General features: G+C 40.7%; 2 protein-coding genes across 9 annotated transcripts; one reads left to right on the top strand and one right to left on the bottom strand.

Annotated features, from left to right (window-relative positions):
* Positions 1-251: 251 nt before the first annotated feature.
* septin6 (septin 6) lies at positions 252-24,506 on the bottom strand. 6 transcript variants are annotated; one of them, XR_008812419.1, is made up of 12 exons: positions 24,458-24,506; positions 22,650-22,764; positions 19,579-19,774; positions 17,014-17,200; positions 13,374-13,535; positions 11,594-11,690; positions 9,353-9,521; positions 8,466-8,598; positions 8,078-8,268; positions 6,775-6,803; positions 5,032-5,155; positions 252-2,471 (listed from the first exon to the last, which is right to left on the bottom strand). XR_008812419.1 is itself a non-coding variant. In XM_056300915.1 (11 exons), the coding sequence occupies exons 1-10, from the start codon at positions 24,485-24,487 to the stop codon at positions 6,779-6,781; spliced, it is 1,305 nt and encodes a 434-aa protein (XP_056156890.1). In that variant the 5' UTR covers positions 24,488-24,506; the 3' UTR covers positions 252-5,155; positions 6,775-6,778. The 6 variants fall into 6 exon arrangements, 4 of the variants coding, with proteins under 4 accessions (XP_056156890.1, XP_056158071.1, XP_056157737.1 ...); XR_008813438.1 differs by having other exon boundaries at positions 252-5,155; positions 6,775-6,829; XM_056300915.1 differs by having other exon boundaries at positions 252-5,155.
* On the top strand, positions 23,732-27,948 carry pttg1 (PTTG1 regulator of sister chromatid separation, securin). 3 transcript variants are annotated; one of them, XM_056272875.1, is made up of 6 exons: positions 23,732-23,981; positions 26,196-26,285; positions 26,469-26,644; positions 26,769-26,850; positions 27,549-27,713; positions 27,799-27,948. In XM_056272875.1, exons 2-6 carry the CDS (start codon positions 26,210-26,212, stop codon positions 27,864-27,866), a joined length of 567 nt encoding a protein of 188 aa, XP_056128850.1. In that variant the 5' UTR covers positions 23,732-23,981; positions 26,196-26,209; the 3' UTR covers positions 27,867-27,948. The 3 variants fall into 3 exon arrangements, with proteins under 3 accessions (XP_056128850.1, XP_056128695.1, XP_056128772.1); XM_056272720.1 differs by lacking the exon at positions 23,732-23,981 and adding an exon at positions 24,491-24,600; XM_056272797.1 differs by lacking the exon at positions 23,732-23,981 and adding an exon at positions 25,343-25,424.

Below are 27,948 nucleotides of genomic sequence, written 5' to 3'. Positions count from 1 at the left end.
TTTGTTGCACACAAATGTCACCCAACAGACAAGGTTTTTGTTGATCACAAGGATGTGCGCCATGACTGTTTTGTCTCAAGTTGAGAGGTTTGTCTTTAAACAAGACTGTGACCTTTGAGATTGCGAGATCTAAATTCGGTGCCTTGTATCGTCTGTAGTATTTTTGGCTGGAAAGAAGCTGAATTTAAAAGGAGCAGCATGCAACAATACAGCTAGGAAGCTGGAAATGAGAAAAAATAAAAAATATTTGGACCATTTTTTATTGAAAATGTACATCAACGGAATCAAACTACAATAAGATATTGAGCAATTTGTAGTGTGGAAGGGTATATGACTACAAGAGGTGATGGCAGATGTTAGAAAAATGTATGGCAATTTCTGACACCAAAATGATACTTTTACTGTGAAAGTCACGTCCAAAGATCATATTTCATAAACAAGTCTCCACTTCAATACACAAAATATATCCTTATAAATTATATAAATGCACGAGTATTTCTCTATCTGGGGTTCAATTCAACTCCATCTCATTGTAATATTTGGCAAAATGGGTTCTGAAATTATAAGACAGTGCAAATATACATTAATAATATGCAACAATTAAATAGTACAGCGATAGATGTGAAATAGACCAGAAAAACATATCTATTAAGGGACAAAACAACATACTAGGCAAGTCATGACCACAAGTGATGATCATAAGTAACAAATAAAGGAGAGTGCATGCAAAATACAAAGAAGGCTGCTGTTTGTTAAAGCACAACGTGTAAAGGGCATTAAATGTGACCTCCATGGTATTCAAGCACGAGTCTCGAGATGGCATTGTTTCTCCAATTAAATGCTTCATATCAGAATCAGAATCAACTTTATTAACCAAGTGTGCACCCACATGAGGAATTTGACATGAATTTGATATGAATATTGCTTTGGCTTATGCATTTTTCTGACATAAAAAAGAAAAAAAAATAAGTTAGTGATTTGAGAAAGTTACCTGCACACCAGAGAGACTGGGTATTGCAGTTCAAACTGAACTGACACACATTAAATGTCATTACAGTAAAACGTATTGATGCATGCTCAATAATCCAGGTAAGGAACGCCCAGAATGTTGAATCAGCTCATCGGGACACAGATGTGACCAGATGAACTGATTCAATTTTCTGGGATTACAATAAACCATATAATATATGCTAAAGTGAGTTACCATTCCTCTCAATGTTGTATTTTTAGGTGAATAAGCCTTAATTTTTCAGGTGTGTTTTTTCTGTGCGTGTAAAATTTTGTAATGATGGAAGGCTTTGCATTGTGCAGGTCACACTGCAATTTTGTTTGCTGATAAAATATCCATTCTGCACACCATGGAGCAGCACAGAAGCCTATTTATCTATCTATCTATTTATTTATTTATTTGATTTTCCACTTTTTGTCAACTGTTGATTCCACAACATTCATCTCTATACATGCTAAAGACAGAATTGACGATTCAGCATTCAATTTCACAGGATTCCTCAACGTGCTTGGATTAGCTTGATTAGGTGGTCAAAAATACCATGCGAGTCCACACAAGGCCATGTTGAACAGATCAGATGAGATGGAGTATTAAAAAAAATTTTTTTAAAAGTGTTTATGCAGTGAGAGAGACAAGAAGAGGTATAGGGTGCTTAGTTCTTGCTGAAGCTGCAATCCCCTCTTCAGGTGGCCAAAACAGATTAAAAGAAGCTAGAGAAAGAGAAAGAGAAAGAGAAAGGGAAAATTGCAGGTTAGAAGAGATGCCCAAGCAGAAGTGCTTCAGTTTTTTTTTTGTGTTTTGCCATTCACGAGTCAGATTGAGAAGCGCAAGTGACATCAGACAGCAAGAGGAGGTTTAAGCTTCTTCATTGTAACGCCTGGCAAAAACTCAATGCTAGTGTATGCCTAAAACGATGACAGCATGTCATGATGACAGTGTGTTGCTCACTTCTGATGCTGCTCAATTTCATCCAAAAATTAACACACTTCAACAGCTTCTGTGTTTATCCAACACTATCAAATGACACTGCTTCTGTCTATATTCTGTTGACATCTCAAATAGGCAAAAATAGTCACTTACAATCTCATCTCAGAAATTAGAAAAAGAAAAAAAAAAAACGGAAAAAAATCGCATTCTTCAGAAAGTAGAAAGTAAGATTTTGTTAGTCATGAGATCCGCCACAGCCGCACAGCACTGGTAGACAAGTAAGCAGAAACTGCGCAAAGGAGCACAATTATCGCAAAGAAAGCACATTAGGGTTAGAGCATCTGTGAAATACAGACACAAACAAATTATATCTTGTTAACACATATTAATGCAGAGATAATTGTGATTAAGAAACCCAGAAAGGCGGGGGTCCAGAAAGCCTCTTGTCACAAGTGCAGTACTCAATACCCACAAAGGCTGGTCCCTTAGCAAAGCTCGAGGGTTGAGGACCTACTCAGTGCAGAGCCAGGGATTACTGCAAAGGAAAAGTGAATACACACAGACCAGTGAGTGAGGGATTAGGGAAGGAGGGAATGGCACACCCGATGACGTACATTTTCACCCTGCCACTTCCTGTGGTTCCAAAGTGACAAAACAATCAGAAAATAGCTGTGGGTTGACAGTCAGGACGGCACCCTTTTGAACAATCTTCAAGCCTATAGAAAGGACCCACGATTTCCTCAAAGTTCTCCATTTCAACACGTCAAACTAACAAATACACTTGAATAAAGTTTGAGTACAAACAAACACTTCTGAGCAAAATATTTGAAGATGCAAAGGGAGGCTCAAAGAAACTTCCCTTGAAAACCCCACAGTCCTCTAAAGATTCAAATAAACAAGTAGAGGAACTCGTTAAAACAGATTATCAGCAGTGACATTTAAAACATAGTGGCTCAAATGTGGGACACCAACTGGAATAATCATTCCTATTAAGAAATACAGCTGTTCACAAAAAAGTCTCAGTCATTAAGCACCAAATAAAGAATATTGCAATATTGATAAAACACAATGACTATGGCCACAATTGCAATATTTTGTGAAAATTGGCCTTTATTTTGTTGTTGTTGTTGTTGTGTGTGTGTGTGTGTGTAACACTGATAAAAAAAACACAGTATCGGTCCCTGCAGGAATATTACTAGGTTAAATACCTTAAAATATGCCTTCAAACATATAGGGTGAAAAAAAAGTAACAATTGCACTAGAAACACACACACACAAAAAAAAATCACATTTGAGGAAAAAGTGCAAATGTGAAGGCTAATACAAGTATGAACATGGCACATGACGATGAATAAGGTATGGGAGGAGGTGAAAAGAAGAGATTAACGTCTACTGATGTGTAAGGCTAATATGAACATCAACCAAGAAGAGTGCTTATTCTGATCAATAAATATCAATATATAAAATCAGCAATGAAAATCAACTTTTTAACATTAAACTGATGATGCATGAGTTCAATATTTTCTAGATTTTAGTTTCAGATTGCTCCTTTGAGCCATTTGTAGGCATTAAAATCAAGCCATAGAAAAGGATATCTTTTTACTGATTCTTAACATCTAAACATCTTGTAGAAAGAAAATCTCACAACGGAACTGATAACTATGTAATATTAACCATGTTTCATTTAAAAACATAAAACACGGCTGTAGATTTGTTAACTACTTGCAAGTAGATTTTTTTTCTGAAAAAGCTGTTATAATGAATAAGGAAAATAATAAATTATTGAATTAATTCTGGACACAGCATATGGGACTTTTTTCACCTTTCAATTGTGGCTGCACTGTATTTCACTCTGCCAACAGTGTCAACAGCTCAATTCTTTCAGGTCTCATGACACTGGATTGTCAGACCAGGCTGGGCTCCAATCCTAATCGGGTTTTTTTTCTAGATAAAAGGTATTTGCACCAATTACTTTCAATCCAGCTCGACACGAACAGCGGCTCAGTCGCATTTAATCTTTATTATTTCCTTCCCTGTCTAATCTAACCCATTTACCAAAACCCGGTTTGCAAATAGGGGCCTGCCTAGTTGATGCATGTTTCACCTTAGCCTCCACACATCACCTATCACAACAGTAGTCATGTAGGTTGAAGTTAAAAGCACGCTCATGCAAAGAATAACAGAACACATTGATAAAGAGAGACCGGGGCCCTGTTTACACCTGGCATTAACATGCATCTTGGGTGATCCAATCACAAGTGGACAGCTCTAAGTACATCATTTCACACCTGGCATTAAAATCAACTGTATTGTTTATAAGGGTGGGGATACCTGCAGTCAATTTAGACTGAAAAGGCCACTTAAATGAGTAATGAAACGTATCTGTCAATAAACATTCAACCCTCTTTGATTTTCTTACCTAGATTATTGAGCATGCATAAAGATACTGACATTAAAATGTGCCTCCACATGCATCTCGAGTGACCGTGATCAGATCTCACTTCCCCACTCTATATGCAAATAAATACATCATTTTCTTTTGCAAAGATGAAATGTGTTGTTTATTTTAACCAACGGCAAGCAGCAATGCACTTCCCGTGGTGCCTAGTCCGCCGGAAATTAAAAGTAGTGCAATTCTTTGTTGTTTTGCACTTTATTACGACGCCATTGGCATGCGAATGAGTACATATACCTCCTCTTACGCAAAGGACGTCAGTTGAGTAGGTGGTCCTTGAATGTGGCCAGGAAGATATTTGTGTACACACTGCTAAAAGAATGTGGCCATATGCGGCCCAGACCACCTCCGAATGGGGCCTGAACAATCGGCTCTCAATGCGTCCTCAGTGCATCTTCAGTGCATTCGCCTGTACTTAGAGCTATCCACTTTTGATCGGATCACCCAAGACACATGTCAACATTAATGCCAGGTGTAAACAGGGACTAAAGGACTCTCCTTAGGTAGGGGGGCTGAATAACGGCTTGTACAAAAACATACGAAAGACAAGCATCAGTCAGCACAAACAAACAAAAGGAGGAATGTGTCTCTGTAAAAAAAATAATTCCATGGACAGTAATGGCTGGGTTCTTCCACTGACCAGGGACATGTGTAGGGTTGTAATAAGGTAGGTGGGGGGGCATGAGGGCACTGCAGGGATGATGGGGTGATAAATCATTCACAGCAGGCTGAGGAGAGGGGCACTTTTCTACAGGAATCCTGAACTGGAAACGAGAGAGAAGGGCTGTTATTGCTTTCTTGGAGTTAAAACACAATCACTACACACAACTTTACATCAGTAACATCACATTTATATCACATTAAGATTAGTCACAGTATGCTTAGAACATGCATTAAAGGCACTTAAACTGAAAGCAGCTTCCAGAGTGTACAGAGCAACCACATTTAGATGAATCAGCTGAAGCAACAATACATGTACGACTCTTCCATATTCTTATAAAAACTGGTAAAGATGGGCTGAATCCATGAAATCAATATAAACTACATACAGCTTTACATCAAATCTTTCCCCTAAAGAGGTCCTAAAGCTTAAATTGTTTATCAAACTAATGTCATTCAAGTCTGTTTTCACTAGCTTGGGAAGCAGCATGTTTTAGTCACTTTAAACAGTGCTTAGGCTGAGGAGTTGACAAACTGCAAGACAGATGCCTTTTCTTCTCCCCCCTTCCCTCCAATACCCTCCCCTGTGGATGAGTCTCAATAAATCAAATATCTCAATGTGGATTTGGCTTTTGTATCTGCACAAGGAGGAGGGAATGTAGTCATATGGCTGTGGGATCAACAAAACATTATCATCCTTATAGATAAGGAGGGGCAATGATGCTGCTGGCTGCAGTACTGTGACCCTGTAAGACTCTGCTATGCCCTGAATGCTTCTTTGTGTGACAGCAGGGCTGGGCAGCGAAGGACTTGGATGGATCACAAAAGCAGATTGTTGTGGATTCAGGGGACAGATGGGTCAGTATATCAAATGGGGGTGGTGGCAGCGAAGGTGGAGCTGAGGGGAGGGGTGGTAATTATGCCAGTGATTTAGAAGTTGGCACAGAGACCACAAACACTGCCAACTCAAGGGTATGATCAACTCTACCACTGCAGCAGATGTCACCAATGAGTAATAAAGGCCTGTAATAAACTGTCAAATACCTAAATTACCGTCCCCATTTTTCATACCGTGTTGCAGAGAATTTATTCATACAACTTCAATAATCGGGACATAAAAATATATGCGAATGTACATGAGAAAAGGTTTAAAATATATCAAAGCTTCTTTGGATTATTCTTTAATCTACTGCAAGCATCTCCTGCTCTGTGATTTATGTTTGGTTACATTGTACATACACTGCACTGTAATGAACATGTGGCTAATATCTTTCACAGATAAATTTCCTGACTGCTGCTGGAAAGATCAAGGAGCAAGTCTTACCAGAAGAGATGTCACATGCAGCATACAGCAAGAGCAGGATGAGTTAACTGGAAAACATTATGGATGCAACATAGGTGACACATGCATTTACAAGGGTGCATTCACATCAGCTCAACATGCAGTACCCAATGACTACTGAGGAAAATGTAGATTTGTGCTTCAAGATTTACCACGGACAAATGTTTTTTAGAAACAGGAGACTCAAAACTCGCAAAGCCACATTTGGGCTCACTTGTGTTGACATTAGTTTTGAACAGTGACGCAAAGGCAATGTGAACAGAGGAGAAGAAGAGCCCACAGCCACCCTGTTAAAAATATGAATGTCAAGTCACAAGTAAGAGAGGAAAAGGCTTTATATATTGAATATTTTAAAAAAGGAAAATATAAATCAAAGAGAACCTTCTCAGTGCAAAATGTCTTCTTCCTTTCTAATGGGTGGGAAGGGTCACATCAGCTTGAACACACAACCAGGAGTAATTACCAACATGGCAAAACCAACAATGTCAGTAACAGCTTGGGAACCATACTGAAGGAACATATGCTCTAGACAAAGCCCCACGTCTAACTAAGATACAATACAAACAAGAAAAACACTAAGATATAGCCCTACATACCCAAATCTAATGGGGTGAGGGAGTCATCACTGAATATTAGACCTATATCAATGTCAGGCCTATCCTGAAAATCAGAGGTTATGTAGATGTGGTAATCTGTTTGCTGGATTTACATGAAGAGAGAACTAGTCAGTGTCTGTGTGAAAAGACTGACAAGGAGGGTTTTTTGTAAAATGTGTATGGCTAGCCAATATATTTCCCATGTAGCAATTAGCATGCATAAAACAAGACCTCAAAAAGAGGTCTCATTCACCTTAAGGTACTGTTAGGCCTTAATATCAAATATTTTTGTTTTCTAAATAATGCAATGGCTTAGGATAAGAAAATACATATTTTAGTTGTTGTTGGGGGGTAACATTTTCTAACAACCAAGAAGCCATTTTCTGTCCCTCTTTGGACTACAATGACTTTATATTCTGGTTTCTTTTCACAACCATTCCTTGCTTGGTGTAAATTCAGCATCATTTATATTTAGTGGCATCATACAGAATAAAAAAAAAAAATTCTCCACCTCTCACAATTGAAGAGCAGAAGGTAATAAATAGTTGGACAGACCTGGTACATACTTCACATTCCACAAAAATGATAATAACTAGGGTCAGCTAAAGCTGATTATTAATAAGTAGTGAGAAAGAAACCACTTAGTGCTTGGTGATATTAGTGGGACATACCAAACTTATGCAAAGTATGCAAAGTGAACAGAGAGCTTATGAGCATGTATTTTGTCAGCATACGGCTGCATATTTGAAATGAGGTTTGATGCACTTCATATGGCCTAAAAAGACATTAAGTTTGAGACATAAAACACTTTATACACACATTGGTAATTGTAGCTAGATATTGACGTGCTACCCCACTACAAACCTGTAAGGTCAAGGGTTGAACCAAAGAGATTCTATTGTTAATAGTGCTCAAAAGTTAACTTGGCATGGCTTCTAAACATGTTGGACTGCCAAAGTAATGACGGGTGAGTCTTGCTCTTCTTAAGTTCATAGTATCCAAGCTGTTCCAACCTTCATACAAGTGGTGGTAGGTATGTAGCTAGGCACCTGTGTGAGGACAAAAACACAGAGGAGGACAACACTTACTTTTTCCTCTCTTTGTCCCTCTTGAGTGTGGTAGAGCCCCCTGCCTGCTGGGCTTGGTTCTGCAGGAGCTCCGCAGCAGTCTTTTTCTGTTTGAACATGTTGAGTTCATCATCCAAGGCTTTCTTCTTGTCCTCTAGTTTCTTCTTCTCATCCTGGTGAAGCTTCTTCAAACGGTCAAACTTCTCGTGCAACTATACAGCAGTGACAGAGGGAGTAGAACTCATGAGTTGGACAAAATAGAAGCTCAAATCAGCTTTTGAAGGACAAAAAAAATTAGTGATTGACATGCCAATTCAGGTCATGGTAGACTTCAAATATGCAAATAAGCCCACACAACGGTGAGCAGGTCCACACACACATACAAATACAAATACATGATTATACATACCTCTTTCTCTGCTTCTTTAAGCTCAGCCTCCTTCTCTTTGACCCTCTGGACGAACATCTGCCTCATCTCCTCTTCCTTCTTCTGCAGCTCGCCCATGAACTCATTTCTTTTGGCCTCATACGTTTCCTGCAGACTGTGGGGAACAGGAAGGAGAATGAATGAAATGAGCAATGTGAAAATAACAAGGGCGTGATCATTTTCATTGGAATGAACACCTATTTGGCAGGAACACAAAGAAAAACTGATAATGAAAAAAAAAGGATGATAGGAGAACTGATGAAAGGTTAAGAGGGAGGTATTTAGTGGGAAACCCAATACAGTAAATGAGAGAGAGGCAAGTGAAGTGACACCCACAACACAAGAAGAAACATCTGAAACATTAAAGGTACAGATTCTACACAATCCCATACTGTAATTGCAGTTTTAGGTGGCTAAATTAAAGTGATTTCAAGGTGCATTGAAATATTGCCAAAACAGCCAGGGCTGTGAACTGTGTAAGCTTTGCCTTTTGGTAAATGTGTTTAGAATCATTTATGTTCGATACAAAAACTGAAAACAACAGAGAATTTTCCTCAGCTGTTGGCAAGTGGTTGTTTGTGAATACAGGAGTGGGCCTAGTGTGAAAATTGCAATGAAGCAGTGAAGAGTCAGTTATACTCTACAATATTACAACTTCGTAGACAGTGCTAGGTAAACAACATACATAGTTTGTACAAAATTATGTTGAGTAATGCAAGACTTTACAAAGTCTAATCGCACCCAGGTATGTAAAGGAGAATAAAACAGTAAGTGCTGACAGACTGATCTGAATTTGTCTCTTGATCCCTACAATGCCTAGGCAAAAGTGCCACAGTCAATTTGTGAGAAAGTAGACCACAGGCTTCTACCTGAAGGGCTTGCTATCAGGGTCTGTATCCTTAAAGCCCATCTCTTCCAGTTTGCAACGGCGATAGAGCTCATAATGGCGTGTGTGTGTCTGCTCTCGCAGGTCCTCCATGTTCACCCTTATCAGCATCTCTCTCAGTTTCACAAAGTCACAGTGATTCTCGTTTTCCACTATGAGAGAGATCACAACAACAAATGCCAATTTATACAACATGATACATGGCTGCTAATCTGTTAGTGGGGTAGTTAACCCCTTCTCTACATTTTCTGAGCTGAAAACATGTTAGTAAGTATGGGTCTAGGAGGGTAGAAAGGCTTGTCCTCATGATGAAGTAAAAAAAAAAAAGTGATGCATCGCATGGCTGCTTTTTGTTTATACTTTTTTTTATTTCTAAGGGAAATGCACATTACTTTCAAAGCCCTCTGAATTGGCTGCTTAATATGGGGGGATCAAACATGCAACGAACATGGGATCCAGCGTATTAGACCAATAAAATATGTGGCAACACACAGCAGCATTAGCCAACTAAATTCTCTGGGTAAGGGCGTCCAGGTAGCGTAGCGGTCTATTCCGTTGCCTACCAACACGGGGATTGGCGGTTCAAATCCCGGTGTTACCGCCGGCTTGGCCGGGTGTCCCTACAGACACAATTGGCCGTGTCTGCGGGTGGGAAGCCGGAGGTGGGTATGTGTCCTGGTCACTGCACTAGCACCTCCTCTGGTCGGTCAGGACGCCTGTTCAGGAGGAGGGGGAACTGGGGGGAATAGCGTGATCCTCCCACATGCTACGTCCCCCTGGTGAAACGCCTCACTGTCAGGTGAAAAGAAGCGGCTGGCGACTCCACATGTATTGGAAGAGGCATGTGGTAGTCTGCAGCCCTCACCTGATCGGCAGAGGGGCTGAAGCAGCGACCAGGATGGCTCGGAAGAGTGGAGTAATTGGCCAAGTACAGTTGGGGGAGGAAAAGGAGGAAAATCCAAAATGAAAAATTGTTTTCTGGGTAGACTTGTGAGAAACTGGGACAAGGGGTTCTACTACAGCACTGCCACCATCAATTTAACCCACACCACCATCACAGTTCTCTAAATCTACACTTTTTTTATCCTTTTCTAAATGTAAGTAAGCAGAGACGTGCTAAAAACAAGTTCTTATTTAAGCTTTAAGACTGAAAGAAAAATGTCTACAGTGATTGTAGGGCTTCACAGGGGATAACACTGGCACAAATGAATGTTTTCACATGTAACATCAAAGCTAATCAGTTGGATATGTCATAATTACACAGACTGATTCATGGGCCCATTTCTGTAAACGGCATAAAAACACAAAGCAGAAGACTGTTTACACACTGTAGCATGTCTATGAGAGAGAGAGAGAGCGAGAGATCGAGAGAGAGACTGTCACAGGCCAACAGACCACAGAGCCCAATGTCAGAAAAAGCCTCAGGTCATAATGATTGTATTTAAACTCCATGTGCTGGGTTTGCCCAGTCTTTGTACACAACTCCCCTCCCCCCCTTCCTACACACAGACACATACTAGATAAGTGAACCAGACAACAGCTGAGATATGCCAGGATATAGCAGAACAGAAGTATCGTACTGATCAATACTAAACCATCTAAATTTTACTTTTTTGTGCTGCAAAGGAATAGTGTTAATGTGACGTTAAGCACAGAATCATTGGTAAACTACATTAGTGGACATGTTATTTGTGTCCATGATAAACCAATTGTGATGGCAATATTCAAAATCTCTGCAATAAACAGCTACAGTCACTGTTAAAAGCTGCCATAAGCTAATGCATAGTGCATGAGAGCAAGGAGAGGGCTGCAGATACATATTATGTAAGTGGTAATGGCGCTTCTCTTTCCACTCCACTGTTGTAGCCTACCTTCATCCTATCGCCTCCAACCAAAACCAGGGCCTATCTCTCACCCCCACCCTTATCCAGTCATATGGAGGAGGGAGAGAGACAGTACCCAATGTCTTTCATTTTCACCACTTTCTCATTTTCTTCTGTTAACCATTTTTGCGTTTTTCAGTGCATTCACACCATGAAACGCTTCATTTCAATGTTTTAGACAAGTGCAATGCAATTTACATTATTCTTGTTTGAATGGTAAACCTCAACCATATGCTTTTGCTGTTGGGAGCCAACAAGGGGTGAGTGGTAAGGTCAGCAGCGGTCCTAAAGGGAGGGATCTCCCTCTCATTTCCTCTACGGGATTGTGACTCCCAGCTTACCCTGCACCGTTCCCCAGGGATACTGCCGTGCCTTCACCATCTTGTTCCCGATCTTCACCTCCTCTGTGCTCCCCACTACAGCGAATGGCAAATGGCCCTGTGGAGCAGAAAGAAACGCACTGTATACGGGATGCCACACTCGTCTCTCTCTCATTACAATAAACAAGGTTATTTGTTTTACCGAAACCTTTTTTTTTTTTTTTTTTAGTTTGCAGGATTGAGTACACACATTGAGAAATGGAAACGGATGATCTGCTGTGGCGACCCCTAACGGGAGCAGCCAAAAGTAGTAGTGGTAGGGTTGAGTATACACACTGCAGTGGAATCTAACAACGAATAAAGCTCAGCAAGAAGGACACCACCATGCTGTTTATAGAACCCAAGGATGTGGTGGGTCAATGGCCGTCTACGGGGGGGCTACAGGAAAGACAAACGGAGCAAGAGCTGAGAGATGGAGGTCAAATCGAACCAGTCAACAATACTCAAGTCAAGTCAAATTGTATTTACATATCCACTAAATTACAATTTAGTACCGGAGGGTTTTACAGTCACGTAAAATTCATGCTTTTCCTCCGAATGACCAATGCCCTTTCCCACATAGCCGACTTCCTGCAGTGTGAGCTATCAGACTGTGCTGCTCTGATCACGTCACTCCCCATGTGGTGTGACTTCCTGACCTCCAGAGAAGACACAGATGGCGCTTCTCTTGCTACAATATCACATGTTGTTTATGACTTCATGAGCACCAATAATTAATATCAAAAAAACACAAGCAGGCGTCTGGGTAGCGTGGCAGTCTATTCCATTGCCTACCAACATGGGGCTCGCAGTTCGAATACCCGTGTTGCCTCCAGCTTGGTCGGGCATCCCTACAGACACAATTGGCCGTGTCTGTGGGTGGGAAGCCAGATGTGCGCATGTGTCGGTACAGGGGGTGGAGCAGCAACCGGGAAGGCTCGGAAGAGTGGGGCAACTGGCCGGATACAACTGGGGAGAAAAGGGGGGGGATCCCCCCTTCCCCCACCAAAAACAAAAAACAAAAACAAAAAAAAAACAAAAAAAACCCCAAAACAAAACAAAAACACAAGTCACAGGAAAGCGAATCAGTTCATCCGGACACAACATTTAGTTGGAGAAATGTTTTACCATTCATCCAAGTGACTTCATCAGTCTCAACTGACTGCAGGTATCCCCCAACTTTATAAACAGCACAGTTGCATAACAACCCGAAACCAACGACTGGTTTCATATGCAAATAGGCGTGACCATTAAATAGAGTTTCAACGGCCATACTTACTATTCATAGAGGATTGGGGAATAGTTGCAATCACAGCATTGTAAGATGGCGACAGATGTACTCTTAGTTGGTTTCGATCGTTATGCAACTGTGTTGTTTATAAGGGTGGGGATACCTGCAGTCAGTTGAGACTGACTGAGTCACTTGGATGAGTGATGAAATGTTTCTCCCACTAAACAGTGTCCAGATGAACTGATTCACCTTTCTGGGATTGGCTAACCTGGATTATTAAGCATGCATAAAGACAACACATAAACAAGATGTCATGAACTCAGTTGTATTTCCTCAACACTAAAACTTGAAACTGTGTAAACTGAGCATCACTATCTTAAAGTTCTTCACCTCTCTTTCATATATGGATAAACGGAAATATATGCTTGTGACTTTGGGGCAAAGTCAATTTCAACATGTTACGGTTCAACGGGTGGCCTCAGAAATAACTGAAATATACAACTGGTAAAGAAAGAACATTTTGAGCCTCACATTCATAGTTGAGTTGATCTCTGCCACCGTCTCATCATCAGTGGGAAACTGGTATATCTGGACCCCATTGCTGACCAGCTCACTTGTGATTTTGATCTTGAACTTGGTCAGCTCACTCTTAGAGATGGCATCCGATTTGGCGATGATTGGAATGATGTTGACCTGTGATTGGGCAGTAGGAAATATTGATGGATAAAAGGATGACACAAAGACAGTGTTGACAGTAATGCTTACAGATATGCTAAATAAGGAGTGGCGCTGAGTTGCCTTTTGGCTGCTATTTTCCACTTCTCAGTCTGTGTAGTCTAAATTTGGGAGAGTGGATGACATGTTTTAAAAAGCAACCATTACACTGCAAAGCAATTACTCTTGTCTTTTGTCCAAAAACCTCTGCCTTCACATCTCCCCTACATCATGCCCAGGATAATAGACTGCTGTTAGGTAAACCAAGCTGTAAAGTCCAGGGATTTTGTGCCAACACACTAACATTACTGACTTTAACTGAGGCCCAATCTGCCACATCCAGTCAACCCGGATATGATGAATGGGTTAACCTTGACTGGCTAACCACACTGTCACCTCACATATAGCTCACACTTGCTGCTACTCCTGGAACAACTAGAGAACATCTGGTCAAGAGAGAATATATAAATAGTATGGGATGGACTCACACACACACACACACACACACACACACACACACACACACACACATGCACACACACATGCATACACTCTGGTCTGTTTTTTTTTCTTCTTTTTTGTATGCCCAGGGTTGGTAGTGGTATGAGAAACAGTTTTGTTGAAAAAAAAAAAGCTCAAGATGTTGTGGTTCTTTTTGTATCCTACACAAGGTCTAGGCCTAGATCTAGCTTCAGGGAAGTTTGCAAATCAGCCATACGTGTGTTTCAGAAAAATCACACAGCCTTAAAAATGAAGACAAAAATAGCTCAGTGCAGAGGGCAGGAGGCCTCTCCATCGCATGCTTCACATCTCTTATAAAAGCTCGCCAAACATGGTTTTAATTGTCAACAGTCCAATGATTATACCAACACTTCCTTTACCCATGTTTGGTGTGGTCCCCGTGGAGAAAAAAAAGGGAGAAATAGAGACTGACAGCAAGCAAAAAGAAAAAGAAAAGAGAGATCAGGCAAAAGAGATCCCTTTTGCATCAGTGGAGCATCCCCCAACCGTTCACTCCTACACAACACCAACTGTTTCAGCGTGCCCTGCCACCCACTCATCCCTCAACATTCCCTCTGCAAACCTCTCAGCACTCTGTCGGGCCCATCTGACCAGTAGTCACTATTAAACACAGCTGTTGTGGGAACACTAATGACAATGATATTTAATAATGTGAGTACTGATCAATCACTGTCAGCAACCCGGTGCAGATTAAAAATAGGGCTGGGCGATACAGACAAAATCAAACATCACTTCTTTTTTTTTACTGTATACCTCAGTGTTAATAATGTGACAACATTTTGGTGACCACTATTTGTGCTTTCATACAATATTTACTGTAGACGCATATTTTTTCCCCTTCATTATAATCAAGGGCTTTCCTTCAGACAGGAAGGCACCAAGTTCTGAGTATCTCTCTGCATGTGTGCTGATAATTACTTCCGAGAAGACTTTTCCTCTCTCATCGTCTTGTGAGATGATTGCCCTGTCTATATGCTAGCTACTCTTGTAGATGCAACAAGCGCCATCTTATGTCTCAAGCCAAACTCGACGGTATTTAATGTAAATTCATTTACATTGTTTTCATATTGCTTTTGGACCCAGTAAGTCTATCATGCTATCGTGAATGAAATTGATACAATCCAGTCAATTTAAATTACATCCTATGTAGATTACTCTTCACTGTATAAAAAGAATTGCTCCTTTACATTCGAGTAGCCAGTCCATCAGAATTACTGTACACCACTCACTGGTCTCCCTTGCCCATAATTGCAAGATTAAGGCGAACTGAAATATTCACTCTACAAGTGCCGACTTTGAGAATTTATTTTGCTGTAGGAAAATCAAATTCCACAGAATTCACTCACAAAAATATTTTGAAAAAAATTATCATTAGTAGGTGGCATGGTGGGGCAGTGGTTAGCACGGTCGCCTCATAGCAAGAAGGTCCTGGGTTTGAGCCCCGGGGTAGTCCAACCTTGGGGGTCGTCCCGGGTCTTCCTCTTTGTGGAGTTTGCATGTTCTCCCCGTGTCTGCGTGGGTTTCCTCCGGGTGCTCCAGTTGCCTCCCACAGTCCAAAGACATGCAGGTCAGGTGAATTGGCCATATTAAATTGTCCTTAGGTGTGAATGTGTGTGTGTGTGTGTGTGTGTGTCAGCCCTGTGATGGCCTGGCGGTCTGTCCAGGGTATCTCCCCGTCTGCCGCCCATTGACTGCTGGGTTAAGCTCCAGCATCCCCGCGACCCTGAGAGCAGGATAAGCAGTTTGGATAATGCATGGCTGGATGGATGATCATTAGTAATGTGGATATGATGACCATGCAGGCAGAGGCATTTATTTGTTCATTTCACTCAGTTGCATCCATTCACTCAGTTAAAAACAGTCTAATAAGATAGACGGTTGTATCACTTTACTGTAATGCACCCTTTAAGACCAGGAAAGGACAACATGTAAGTTATATCACCATATCACAATAACCAAAATCCCAGATGATATCTAGTCTCATGTCACGATATCGTGTCGATACACTGCCCAGCTCTAATTCAAACACTCACTATACAACACTGCCTGCTGAACGTGCACACAGGGACAGGCTCTGCTCTGGATCGGGCCATTGCTAGAGCTTGCAGGTGGATACAGCTGCCCTGGCAAACAGTGAGGCGGTTCATTGTTTGTAGGCCAGGGGGTCTATGCAAATATGCCTTTTCGGGAAGCGACCTCAGAAAAAGCAGACAGCAGTCACCTAGACGACTGCATTTCACAGCTGACCTACACCAACACAGAATGAATGCAGGAGCCTATTTGCATGCAAGAAAATGGCACAGAAGTTTATGACCCATATCTAGAACAGCTGCAGAAATTAAATGCAGCCGACAGTAAACAAACATCGCACCAGTGAATTCATATCTATGACCTGCAATGTGTGTCCTTGTTCAGTAGGATTTCAGTAGGGCTTTTCTGCTTTGCCCTTCTACCCACTAGTCTAGTAAGTAAAAGTAGAAGCAACATTTATTAACTGTCCGTCAATTAAAAACATTACACTCACAATGCGCCAGCCAACTGATTTAATCAAGTGTGTGTGTAAGTGGTGAAAGGAAGATATCCTTCGAGATACATTATTGAACCACGATAACTGTTGCAAAATGTGAAAGTAAAAAAATGTAGAGAAAAGGATAGGTTACAAAAAAAAAGAAACGTTTTGCTCATTTTATTTGACAAACTGTAAAGGGCCATTTTGTTTTTGTGAATATACACTAGTTTTAATTGATTGGAATTAACTTCAGAACTCCAAGCAGCACTATTGGCGGACACCAAATATCAGGATATCTAACTGTGGAATGGTACAGAATGAACCTGTCTCAGAGAGATAATCACACCCACAATCCACATAAACAAATGAGTTCTACCAGAAATGGTTATAAAGATATCTTCTGTGATTTAGGGCGCATTTTCTCACCTTGCTATCAAGTTTCTTCATGGTTACCAAGTCCAGGGATTTGAGGGAGTGTCCCGTGGGAGCGATAAAGTACAGGCAGGCATGGATGCGTGTGTCGTGGTAGTTATGTAGCGTGCGTTTGATTTTTAGTTCCTCCTGCAGATAGGCTTCAAACTGGGCATCAATGAATTCCACAATGGACTTGTAGCTGTCAAAGAAAGGCAAGTTTGAATTGTTAAACATATACCAAATGGGACAGAGAACAGCTCATGAAAACAAAAGAAGGTTTGTGCAGGATTCTTCTGAGTGCAACATGTACAGTTATATATTTTCATGACTTCAGTTTAACCCACTTGTTAGCACATCCACTTTGGTCAAACAGAAGTTATGCTTTGCATAATACTCTACTTTATGAGCCAACATCGTTTATAACGTAGGCATTATCCCCTTGCTGAAGGATTTATGGTAATTTGTTCTCTAAATGTGAAGTGACTGAAGCGAAGAGATAAGTGAGTAAGTTTCAATGTAAATGTAAAGACTCTGCTGAACTCACAGAAAACCTTTGCTTTACTAGAAAATCATCCATCAGAACAGAAGATGTACAAATGTACTCTTCATAGACCACATTAGGTTTTAATAGGAACACTGCTGCCAAACCAATTTTCATCCAGAATTGGGTGAATGCAAACACACACAACACCAACACACGCACAAACACATGAAACCCTCTGGCTTTCAGTGGCTGATTCCATGACTGCGACTGTATGTGCTTATGCAAAATGTAGCTGGCTGACATCTTGGTCTGCGAGCCACAATTTGATACAGGTTTTTAAGTGTGAACCTTAGAGGAGTCTTGCAACTAGCACAATGTTTCACTTAGGCTTTACTTCACTGGCCTGAGAGAACTATAGCTCACATGACATCATCCTGATGAGAAGAGTTCATCATCAGATGTTGGAGGGCAACATCAGGAACAAGAGTGTCCTATTGTTCACAATAGTGGAATATTCTAGATAGAAACCTCCTTCCAAGGCAGCCCAGGGAATAAACTGTGCAATGCAAGGAAGGGAATTGAAACTTCTGAAATGTCGGAAAAAAGAGGATAAAAAGCCAGACCCCAACCCTTCAAAAAACTCTCTTTGAAGCATTTGAGATCTGTGACCAGATTAAACCAGCATTATGTTACCAAAACTACATAGTTCCCCATTTGAATGGCATGAGTCCCATTGCTGGAAAAGGCTGACTTAATCCGACACTAAATCCACCACAAAATCATGATGTTTGGTTGCCCGTTGTTACTGAAAGACAGTATTTATCAGGTGGTCTTATAGTTTTGTTTTCGCTTTTATGTTTTGAAGTGTTTTAGTGGATTTAGGTATCAGAAAACCCCATCTGGGGATAAAAAAAAAAAGGTTGCTGATACCCCGTGTTATCACACAGTCTCCTGGGCAAAATCTAATAGCACTGCATTCATTCTATCTGACATCAAATAGACTATAATAACCAAGGAGATCTTCACAGTGAGCGATGTAAAAATTGTTTCTATTACAGGGGAATGTAGTCAAGGTGAATATTACTTATTTTAGGAATTCATATACGCTATTCTTGCCATTTGTGAGCTAAAACGTCTCTCATAAAACAAGGACCCTGAAAAATACCAAGTACCTAGCCATAAGACATGGAGAGTTCTCTATTTTAAAATGATTAGCGACTGACTCCATGGACTTCATTTTAAGTTTGACCTCTCACACCTTAGTACATTTCGTCTTGAAGAAATTACCGAGACCCAGAATATTTCCAGGTGTTCTCACAGTCACTTTTTCCATCTTTTATGACAAGCAAGAGGGGTCTTTGATAAACACACATTTTGACATATGATTTGCTAGAGATATACAGGACTCTATTGTGCAGTCAATTTTGGAACATTACACTATTGAGGCTTACTTGCATGCTAAAGACAAAAAGAGGAAGTCCACTAGTGTTGGCGTGATCAGATTCTCAGATTCTCAAAGCTCAGCTGTTATCATGTCTGTCTCCCTAGTGCAACTTCTATCATTCGGTCATGTCAGTCAGTATGCATTCATTAGGCAGGTCTGAACATTGCCGAATAGGACTTTGCTTTTATTGTTATCCAATAAGCTAGACCACATCCTGAAGTGGTCAGACTCATTGGATTGCTATGCGGGCCAAATCCGATTGGGGAACGCTCAAATCACTGCACCAATGACTTGCACACTGTAAGGCTTTTGGTATGACCTAACAGGTTAATAGACAAGGGAAACTTGTCAAGATTAAAGTGGACAGGGGTGAATGTTCCTCAGCACAAAATGAATTGTTACTGCCCATTAAAAAAGTAAACCTGCATATTAAGATACAGCAGAACTTTCGTTTCACCAAGACTGTAGAAAGAAGGGTTTCAAATCTAAATTAAAAAAAAAACACTACCCATAACACTAATGTTACGATTAAAATGTGTGCAACCTTGAAGTTCATTAAAAAAACAATGTAATTTTGATCTTTCTATGAGTTTGTGGAGAAATGTCCTTATTCTTTCTTGAGAAATGTAAAAGATGGTAGTCACTTCACCTGTCTTCTTTGTTGATCTGGTCTCCGAAGCCTACAGTATTGACAACAGTCAGTTTGAGGCGCACATTGCTCTCTTGGAGTTCGTAGGTGTTAGATTTGAGCTGAACTCCTGGCTGGTTGTGCTGTGTGGGCTCACCCTCAAACTTGGTATTGAACAAAGTATCCATTAGGGTGGACTTCCCCAGACCAGTCTCCCCTGAGAAATACACAGAGAGAAACACACCATTTGATGAGGCATGTACCATGCAACTCTTGTGCGGTGCAGCTGGATTAGCACTATTCAGTCAGCTGCTGTTTTTGTTATTTTGGATGAAATCATCTGAATGATCTGTATCTACAACCACCTGACACCACCCAACATTACAGAATCGGTTATGTTAAGATGGTTAAATAGCTGTGGATTTATACACCATCAGAATGTAAATAACACTGACAAATACAATTTATTCCCTCATAAATTTCACCACTTTAATCTGTCAGTCTATATTCATTTGCTTTATAGCTGAGAAAAAATACTTGATGTAACAAAGAAACATGGTAAGAAATGTTACAATATGATGTTGCATTAAGTAAGAAACATTACCTAGCTACTCCAGATAACAGACAAATAATCAAATGCTACCACTTGATATCTAAGCTCCACATTAACAGAGGAAGAAGCAGGCCACTGGTTCCCTGGTGGACTGATGCATTCTGACATCCATTTACAGTTGGAGGGTGTCAGCTGACTCAATCAGTTACCCTGCTCATCCTGAAAGTTAACCTATTTTTGCTCAAAAAAACACAATCTACTCTCTTAGCATACTAAGAGACCAGCCAACATCCAAACAGTGCACAATAAATGTTTTGCTGGGAGGGCTTTTGTGGAAAACACAGAGCCAGTCTCTTTGCTCCCATTTCCTGTTTCTGAATGCGCCACAGGTCACTGTGAAGAAGTTTTTCCATCTTTAGCACAACTTGGAAACGTCTCATTTGGAAGAGATCCAGTTTCAAATTGAGAGTGAGGGAAAAGCCTAATGTCCCAAGGATTGGTTTCAATCAAACCCTTAAAAATAATTAAATAATATGGCAATCTTGTTTGAGGAAATGTCTGTCATAGGACTTAAAAAAGACATATTAATGTATTTCATCCGAACTTGTAAAAATTTTGACAACATCAAGAATTAAAAAAAAAATACAGCACATCACAGTTCAAGGCCTCAGGTAATGTTTATGCATTACGCAACTGATGGCTTTGTGACCCAAACATGATAATTTGCAGACTGCAACCAAAGATGTTGCTTGGTTCCTGCATCTCCCTGAATCACTCCAAATCGAGTGCATAGACACAAGATACTGAAAACATTAATACTAAATTATGGCAATAAAATACATCTGAAACTGGCTCCAGTGTGCATGTGGATCCCCCATCCAGAAAGTTGAACAGATAGAATTGTCATATTTGGAGGTTGGTTCAGAGCCATGCTCCACAAAACCTGCATGCTTTCATTTTGCGAAGTGTCCAACATTTGCATGGCAATGTCTTTATGCATGCTCAATAATCCAGGTAAGAAAATCAAAGAAGGTTCATCAGTTCATCTGGAGACCAACGTTTATTGACAGATACGTTTCATCACCCATATGAGTGACCTCTTCAGTCTCAACTGACTGCAAATATCCGCACCTTTATAAACAATACAGTTGCATAACGACCGAAACCAACGACCAGTTTCATATGCAAATATGGGTGTGACCATTAACTAGAGTTTCAATGGCCATGTGTACTATTCAAAGAGGATTTGGGAATGTTTGCAATTACAGCATTGTAAAATGGTGACAGATGTACTCCTAGCCCCCCCCCCCCCTTAAAGAGGCCATCTATGTTAAGAGGGAACGACCAACCTGGATGGGGGGACCATCTTACAATGCTGTGATGGAAATATTCCCAAATCCTCTGTGAATAGTACACATGGCCATTGAAACTCTTGTTAATGGTCACGCCCATATTTGCATAAGAAACTGACAATTGGTTTCGGTCGTTCTGCAACTAACTGTATTGTTTATAAGGGTGGGGATACCTGCAGTCAGTTTAGACTGAAGATGTCACACAGATGAGGGATGAAACTTAACTGTCAATAAACATTGTATCCAGATGAACTGATTCAACCTTCTTTGATTTGCATGGCAAACAAACACCTGGGGACACCGATTCCATCCCATCTTGAAACTAAGCAACTTAGTATTGGAAATAGAACATATAAGTGTGCAATTTACCTCAATGTATTGCTTTGCACTACAGAAACATGGTACACTACAAAAGGACATTACCAAAATAATCAGTTTGAATTTGCTTTATTCCTTTCTTTTTTGTGATTAAAGTTCATTTTCGACCGGAGTTGTCACTGCTTTCCCTCTTCTTTCTCTTTTTTTGTGCAGGCATGTTTAAGTTTGCAAAAAGGTGTTTATGACATGCTAACTCATTTGTAAGGAGTTTAGGTGTGTGTATAAGAGTACAGAAGTCTTCTCCACCTCTTCCTTTTTGCACACATAAAGTTACACAGAAGTAGGCGCGGTTAGAAAAACACCACACCACCACCACCACCCGAGAGCAGACAAAGGAAGACCAATTCTGGCCACTCAATTTCATTTCAATTGTTCTGGGGACACTTCACTTGCTCTTTAAAGCAGGGTGTCTGAAGACACTCTGCTTTGTTTATCTACCACATTTACTACATGGAAATATTTGACAAGGTGTGGCAGACAGTACCAAAACATTATAAAAACAAAAGGTAACGTTCTGCACTTGAAAATGATGCTCATAAAACGAAAAATAATAAAGTATATTCTTAAATGACTAAGAAATGGACACAACATTTCCTAACTGAACCCATGACAGATTAATACCTGGCAACAGTTTTTTCAGGTAATCCATACCAGTCAAACATGATCCAGTCAAAAGTGATCAAAGTAGGCAAAACACAAAGTAAGATGGTTTACATCTAATGGAAAAGCCTCACAAACACAGAGATGAATAATTCCCATTTCATCTTGTAAGGGTAGAGCAAAAGCATTGTGTGACATGTGATACTCACCAACACAGAGGATGTTGAAGCAGAAGCCGTGGTTGACAGACTTATTAACCAGTTGGTCAGGCATGCTGTCAAAGCCAACATGGCCTGAAAGAGGGACAGCGCGAGCACCCTCTCCCTGCAGATAAAAGTTACACATACATATTTATCAGACATACATCCGTATTTATCAAACATTACATACACTTGCAATGACATTAATCATAGTGTGACTAGCACATTTCTATTGACTTTATTTTGTATTTTTGCTGTATTTTGCTTTTAATATTATTAACGTGCAAACAGTTGGGTCTAACGTTGAATAAGTTATGTTCTCAACTTGATAATGTCATATGGACTATTATTCAGTGATAAAATGGGAACCAGTTTCCACCAATCATGTAACGGTTGAGTTACAGACTCAAGATTCATTTCCGGTTTCCTGTATAGTGACTGTCTGCTTGCTGAGAGTTCAAAACCACACACACACACACACCCACACACACAGAAGATGGTACTGTTCATTTGAAAACATCTCACATAAATGTATTTGAGAAAGACATAGAAAATAAAAGTACATTCCATAACCTATCAGAGAAGAACAACAGGCACTCTAACTACTCCAACATTGAGTGGGTGGGTGGTCAGCATTTCCATGTCCATGTATTCTAATCATAACTACAACTGCAGAATGAGGTGTTGGAAAAGCAAGGAATTTAAACTGCACAGCATGGCCAAAGGTTTTAACCAACTAAACCTCAACAACCCAACCATTACGTGGCTCAATATAACACAATTTTGCTTGAGAAAGTAGCGTATGGGTTTGAAGGCATTATTTTGAGGCAGGCCGTGGAAAAACATTTGGTATAAAGAAATAATTAAAAATAACCAGACAGTTGTGAATCACTTGGATAGCTGAAATCGGGTTTGAACAGCTGTTTGATGCTTGAACTGGACAAATAGCCCACTCTTCAGCTGCATGTGCAACATTCCAGAAATCCTTCCTGCTTTCTTCCCCAAGTCACACATGGCCAGCGTCACGGCGGTTTCATTCATCGAGTGGCAAAAACATATTACACTACACATCCTTGCTATTCTGGGGCATTTTCTGGGTTTGGTAGCCCACTCCATCTTTTTCCACCCCAAGAAGAGAAAATCCATGTAACTCTTACACAGAAAATTGTAGGCCTGTGCCTATATAACCTCAACGAGCAAGAATCTTTTTCTTTTTTTTTTTGTGCTCTGATTTCCCGTGCAACTAAATCAGACAACGCCCGGCCGAAACTAACGGGACCAACACGGGTATTAAATAACCTAACGGGACTGAGCAGGATCGCTATGCTGGAAATGGGGACGGTGAGGATGAATGGCCTTAGACTGGCAGTGGTAACACTGCGTGGTGGTGGTCGGTTCTGGCTTTAGTACGAATTAGCGCAAAGTGCTTCGATCAACGGCTCACAAAATAACAGTTTTTAGCATACGGCCAATGCCGATGAGAGAAATCAAGCGCACACGCGGCAATGACAATGCTAACAAGCATTTTCACAATTAGGAAGCATTAAGGTGTATCATTTTAAAAATTTTAAAAACTTAAATACTCATATTTCGTGAGCCTAATACAACATTGGCTTATTCCCAACGAGGCAGAAACATTTCTACGCTTTGTCAAAAGCAGACTTGTCATCACAAGCGGACCATAATTACACCCATTTACATCTAATACCGGGGTTAAACTAAATATATTTTTTGACAAATACTTTGATCATCAAATTCCAAAATTAGCGTGTTAATGATGACGAAAAGCATCCTTGATATAAAAACAGGCTACTCACTGCTTGCCTGGCTATCTCGGTAGACGCCATGGTTGTGTGTGGGACTGAATCTTTCACTAGCCAGGAAGCTAAGAGGGATACTGAAAGATGGCTCTATATCAGGAATGTACCATTTTCCCGCGGGTTCTCTTCTGGTTTAATGAGTAAGAGACCACCGACACATCTCTTTATATCACTTTAAAATCAATTTGAAACGACTTTGTTGGTACAGTAACGCGCCGCAATTCAATAAAGAAATAGCACGGCGGAAATTAATTCTTAAGATGGCAAGCGACCAAACTGAACCAATCTGACTCCCCCTATCGACTGTCCTGATGGATCCATCTGGTAGTAGGTCAGCGCCACAGATTCATATCATATTTAAGGTAAATTATTCTTTAAGGGGGAGTGTGTGTATATACATGGTACACTCTGCTTAATGTCTATATTCAACAATATAATGAAAAGTATATGAGTGAAAGCACACAAAGTTAGGGCGATGTTTAACTTATTTCAAATTGGTGTAGTGGCGTTGAAACTAGATGTTGTAGTAGACATTACTTTTTTTGTCGTAGGGTACCAATGGAAACTATCAAATCCGCAAATCCGAAGAAGAAGATATTACTATATTGCTAAATTAACTACAGTGGCGTCGTTAACTAGATAATGTTGCTCAAAGCAACACCACAAATGCAGAGCTGAATGATTGCAAACACTTTAATAGTAGGCTTGTTTAGGGTTAAGCTTTCAAGTTGTCAATCAAATTACTTTTGCTTATTCAAACATAAAACCTGTTCTATAATGGAAATGATACTGGATGAAGGCACCGCCCATTTGTGCGAACTGCGCGACCAATGGAGGACTCGGGTGTGGTTTAAAAAACAAGCCGCGAGCATCCAGTAAGGACGTTCGTACCAAAACAAACTGCCGCAGCGAACGAGCAGGCGGTCTGTGTCAGTTAATCAAGTTCTGTTCTCCACGGTTTAAGGTAACGTTACTGCTGCTGTAACTATTTCACCGCCGGCTTAACTCTTTTAATTCATGTTGTTTGACAGCTAGTTTGGTGACAGTTCATCCTCACTGTTTTTGTGACACGCTTATGCTATCTCAGGCTAACGTTAGACTGTTGACACCTGGCGTGTTAACGCATATACTTGGCGTGTCATTAGCCGAGTCACCCTGGGTCCCACAAAACATTGCTCAGTAGTGACAGACACTTATTTGTGATAGAACTTGAATTTTAAAATCGAAGTAAGGCGGTCTGGCTAGCAAACGATGGCGCTAGCCCAGTTAACTCGGTCGTAGTCTGTGCCTATGAACTTTGGTAGCAAAGCAGTGTTTGACTCTTACCACTTGCCGTAACGTAAATTTGTCAACTCTCGCTTGAATTGTCTTTACAAATGCCTTTTTTTAAGCATTCAACCACATGATCTTGTTAATAAGACTTTTAAAAGCCGATGGAACACCGGCAAAAACCGGGTAACCAGTCTGGCTACCCGCCTACATGGTTAATTAAGGACATTTCAGATGCCACCAAATCACACTCGTACCAAAGTTATATGGATTGTGTCGTTCATTTCAAGCCCCAATACAATGGGATCACTCGATCAGGGCCTTCCACCTTGACAATAATAGGTTTTTGCCTGTGAGCCTGAGCAGTTTCCTAGACGGATATCAAAGGGAATTTAACACTATTTTGGGGTAAATTGTATTTGTAGTTGGTCTGGTACTATAATAAACAAGTTCACTTTGTATGCAGGTAATATAGCCACCATGAGCTTTGCAGAGCGAAAGAATGCAAGTCTTGGAGCTGCACTGAAAACGGGACCTCGGTTTCAGTCTGTTTCAGGTACGCAATGGAATCTTTTCTTCTTTTTTTCATTTGTATTGCCTAATGTACTAGACTAAGCATATGTGGGTGTAATTCGTGTTAATCAACTTCTCTATTCAGTGTTGTGGCACTGACCCCCCCCCCATATAGACTACATAGATAACGCATACTTAAACATTCTAAAACTCGTTTTCTGCCCAGAAAATGTGCTGAAAACTCCTACAACTGCCAAAAAGATCAATACCTCACTGCAATCTGGTCGAAAGGCTTTGGGGACTGTCAACAAGATCGCCTCAACTCCTGCAACAAACAGACAAGAGAAGAAACAGATTGCCTCAACTCCTGCCACAAACGGACCAGAGAAGAAACAGACACAGGTCAGAGGACATGTTGAACAATTTCAGAGGAGAGAAATTGGCTCCCTTGCATCAATATGGAGATGTTTGTTTTTTCCTGCACCTGAATCATAATCTTTATCATCACAATATGTCCCTCTTGCAGGAAATCAAAAGAAAATGTGTTTCTCAGAACAAAGTGGAGGAATACCCAGAAATTGAGAAATTCATCCCATATGACCCACTTGGTAATATCAACTCCTTCATATTCACTTGTAACTTGCGGACCGCTGATCTTAGGAGTCTGTACTGTCACGGGATGAGTACCTGTTGTGCAGTCATGGTCCATAACCGTTTAATCTATTGATCATCACATTAGCCTTGGGTTTTATTCGGGGAGTTTCATTTTTCACAATGGATTCTTATGTGGCGCAGTGGTTAGTGCTGTCGCCTCACAGCAAGACGGTCCTGGGTTAGAACCCTGGGGTTGCCCTTACAGTCCAAAGACATGTAAGTAAGGTGAATTGGCCATACTAAATTGTCCCTAGGTGTGACTGTGATGGACTGGCGGCCTGTCCAGGGTGTCTTCCCTGCCAGCTTCCCGATGACTGCTGGGATAGGCTCCTGCGACCCTAAGTAGTGCCGATAAGCGGCTTGGGTAATGGATGGAGTCTTGTGCGTATTTACTGGATGCAAAATGGAGAAAATTGAGTGGGAGGGTATTCTAGGCTAGGTAAGCACTTAACTGAGATGTATGAACAACAAGAGCAAGAACCCAAGTTTCCTTGGTGGAAAGTTTGGGGTTCCAGGATTTTAATTGGGGAACACGGAAGTCTCGCTAATCATCTCCTTGGATTTCTCTAAAACAGATCGTGTGATTTTTGCCATTTGGGGGTGGTCTTAATTGCATTAAACCATTTTCTCCTCGATTTGGGTTCTGTTTCAGAGTTTCAGAAACACGGCGTACCGGCGGATGTGGTTCCTCTGAGTCAATTGGCGTTGGCCGGACTATCTTATGTCCCAAACACCTGCCCTCAGTCCAAGGAGGAGCCAGACATAATGGAGCCATATCCCATGCCGTCGCCGCCCATAAAGATTCCGGGGCATTCAGGTAGAGATCACTTTAATTCAAATATTGAAGTGAAGACTACGTTTTTGAAACTAACTGTTACCTTTCCTCTACATAACTGCTGTAGCGGAGTTGGACGCCTTCCTGCAAACTATCAACGAGTTGACAGTCGACTTCCCTCCAGAGTCCGAGTGAATTTCCCCAACTTATTTAATGGTGTTGTCTTTAGATATGTTTACTGCTTTCTCTTATTTAAAATAAAGTTGTCCCCCCCCCC

The sequence above is a fragment of the Lampris incognitus genome, chromosome 1, assembly GCF_029633865.1.
Source record: "Lampris incognitus isolate fLamInc1 chromosome 1, fLamInc1.hap2, whole genome shotgun sequence".
Taxonomy (NCBI): Eukaryota; Metazoa; Chordata; class Actinopteri; order Lampriformes; family Lampridae; genus Lampris; species Lampris incognitus.
The sequence above is the reverse complement of the archived record's forward strand: the minus strand, read 5'-3'. Positions and strand labels throughout refer to the sequence as shown.

Bases quoted from the DNA above. Each gene is read 5' to 3' on its own strand.
- septin6 (XM_056300915.1), bottom strand. From the start codon at position 24,487: ATGGCGTCTACCGAGATAGCCAGGCAAGCA. The intron at 22,765-24,457 runs GTGAGTAGCCTG...TTTTATCTGCAG, and splicing joins CCGAGATAGCCAGGCAAGCA to GGAGAGGGTGCTCGCGCTGT. The intron at 6,804-8,077 runs GTAAGTGTTGTC...CCCACCCATTAG, and splicing joins AGGGACAAAGAGAGGAAAAA to AAAGGAAGAAGACATTTTGC.
- pttg1 (XM_056272720.1), top strand. The intron at 26,645-26,768 runs GTCAGAGGACAT...TCCCTCTTGCAG, and splicing joins CAGAGAAGAAACAGACACAG to GAAATCAAAAGAAAATGTGT. The intron at 27,714-27,798 runs GTAGAGATCACT...TAACTGCTGTAG, and splicing joins AAAGATTCCGGGGCATTCAG to CGGAGTTGGACGCCTTCCTG.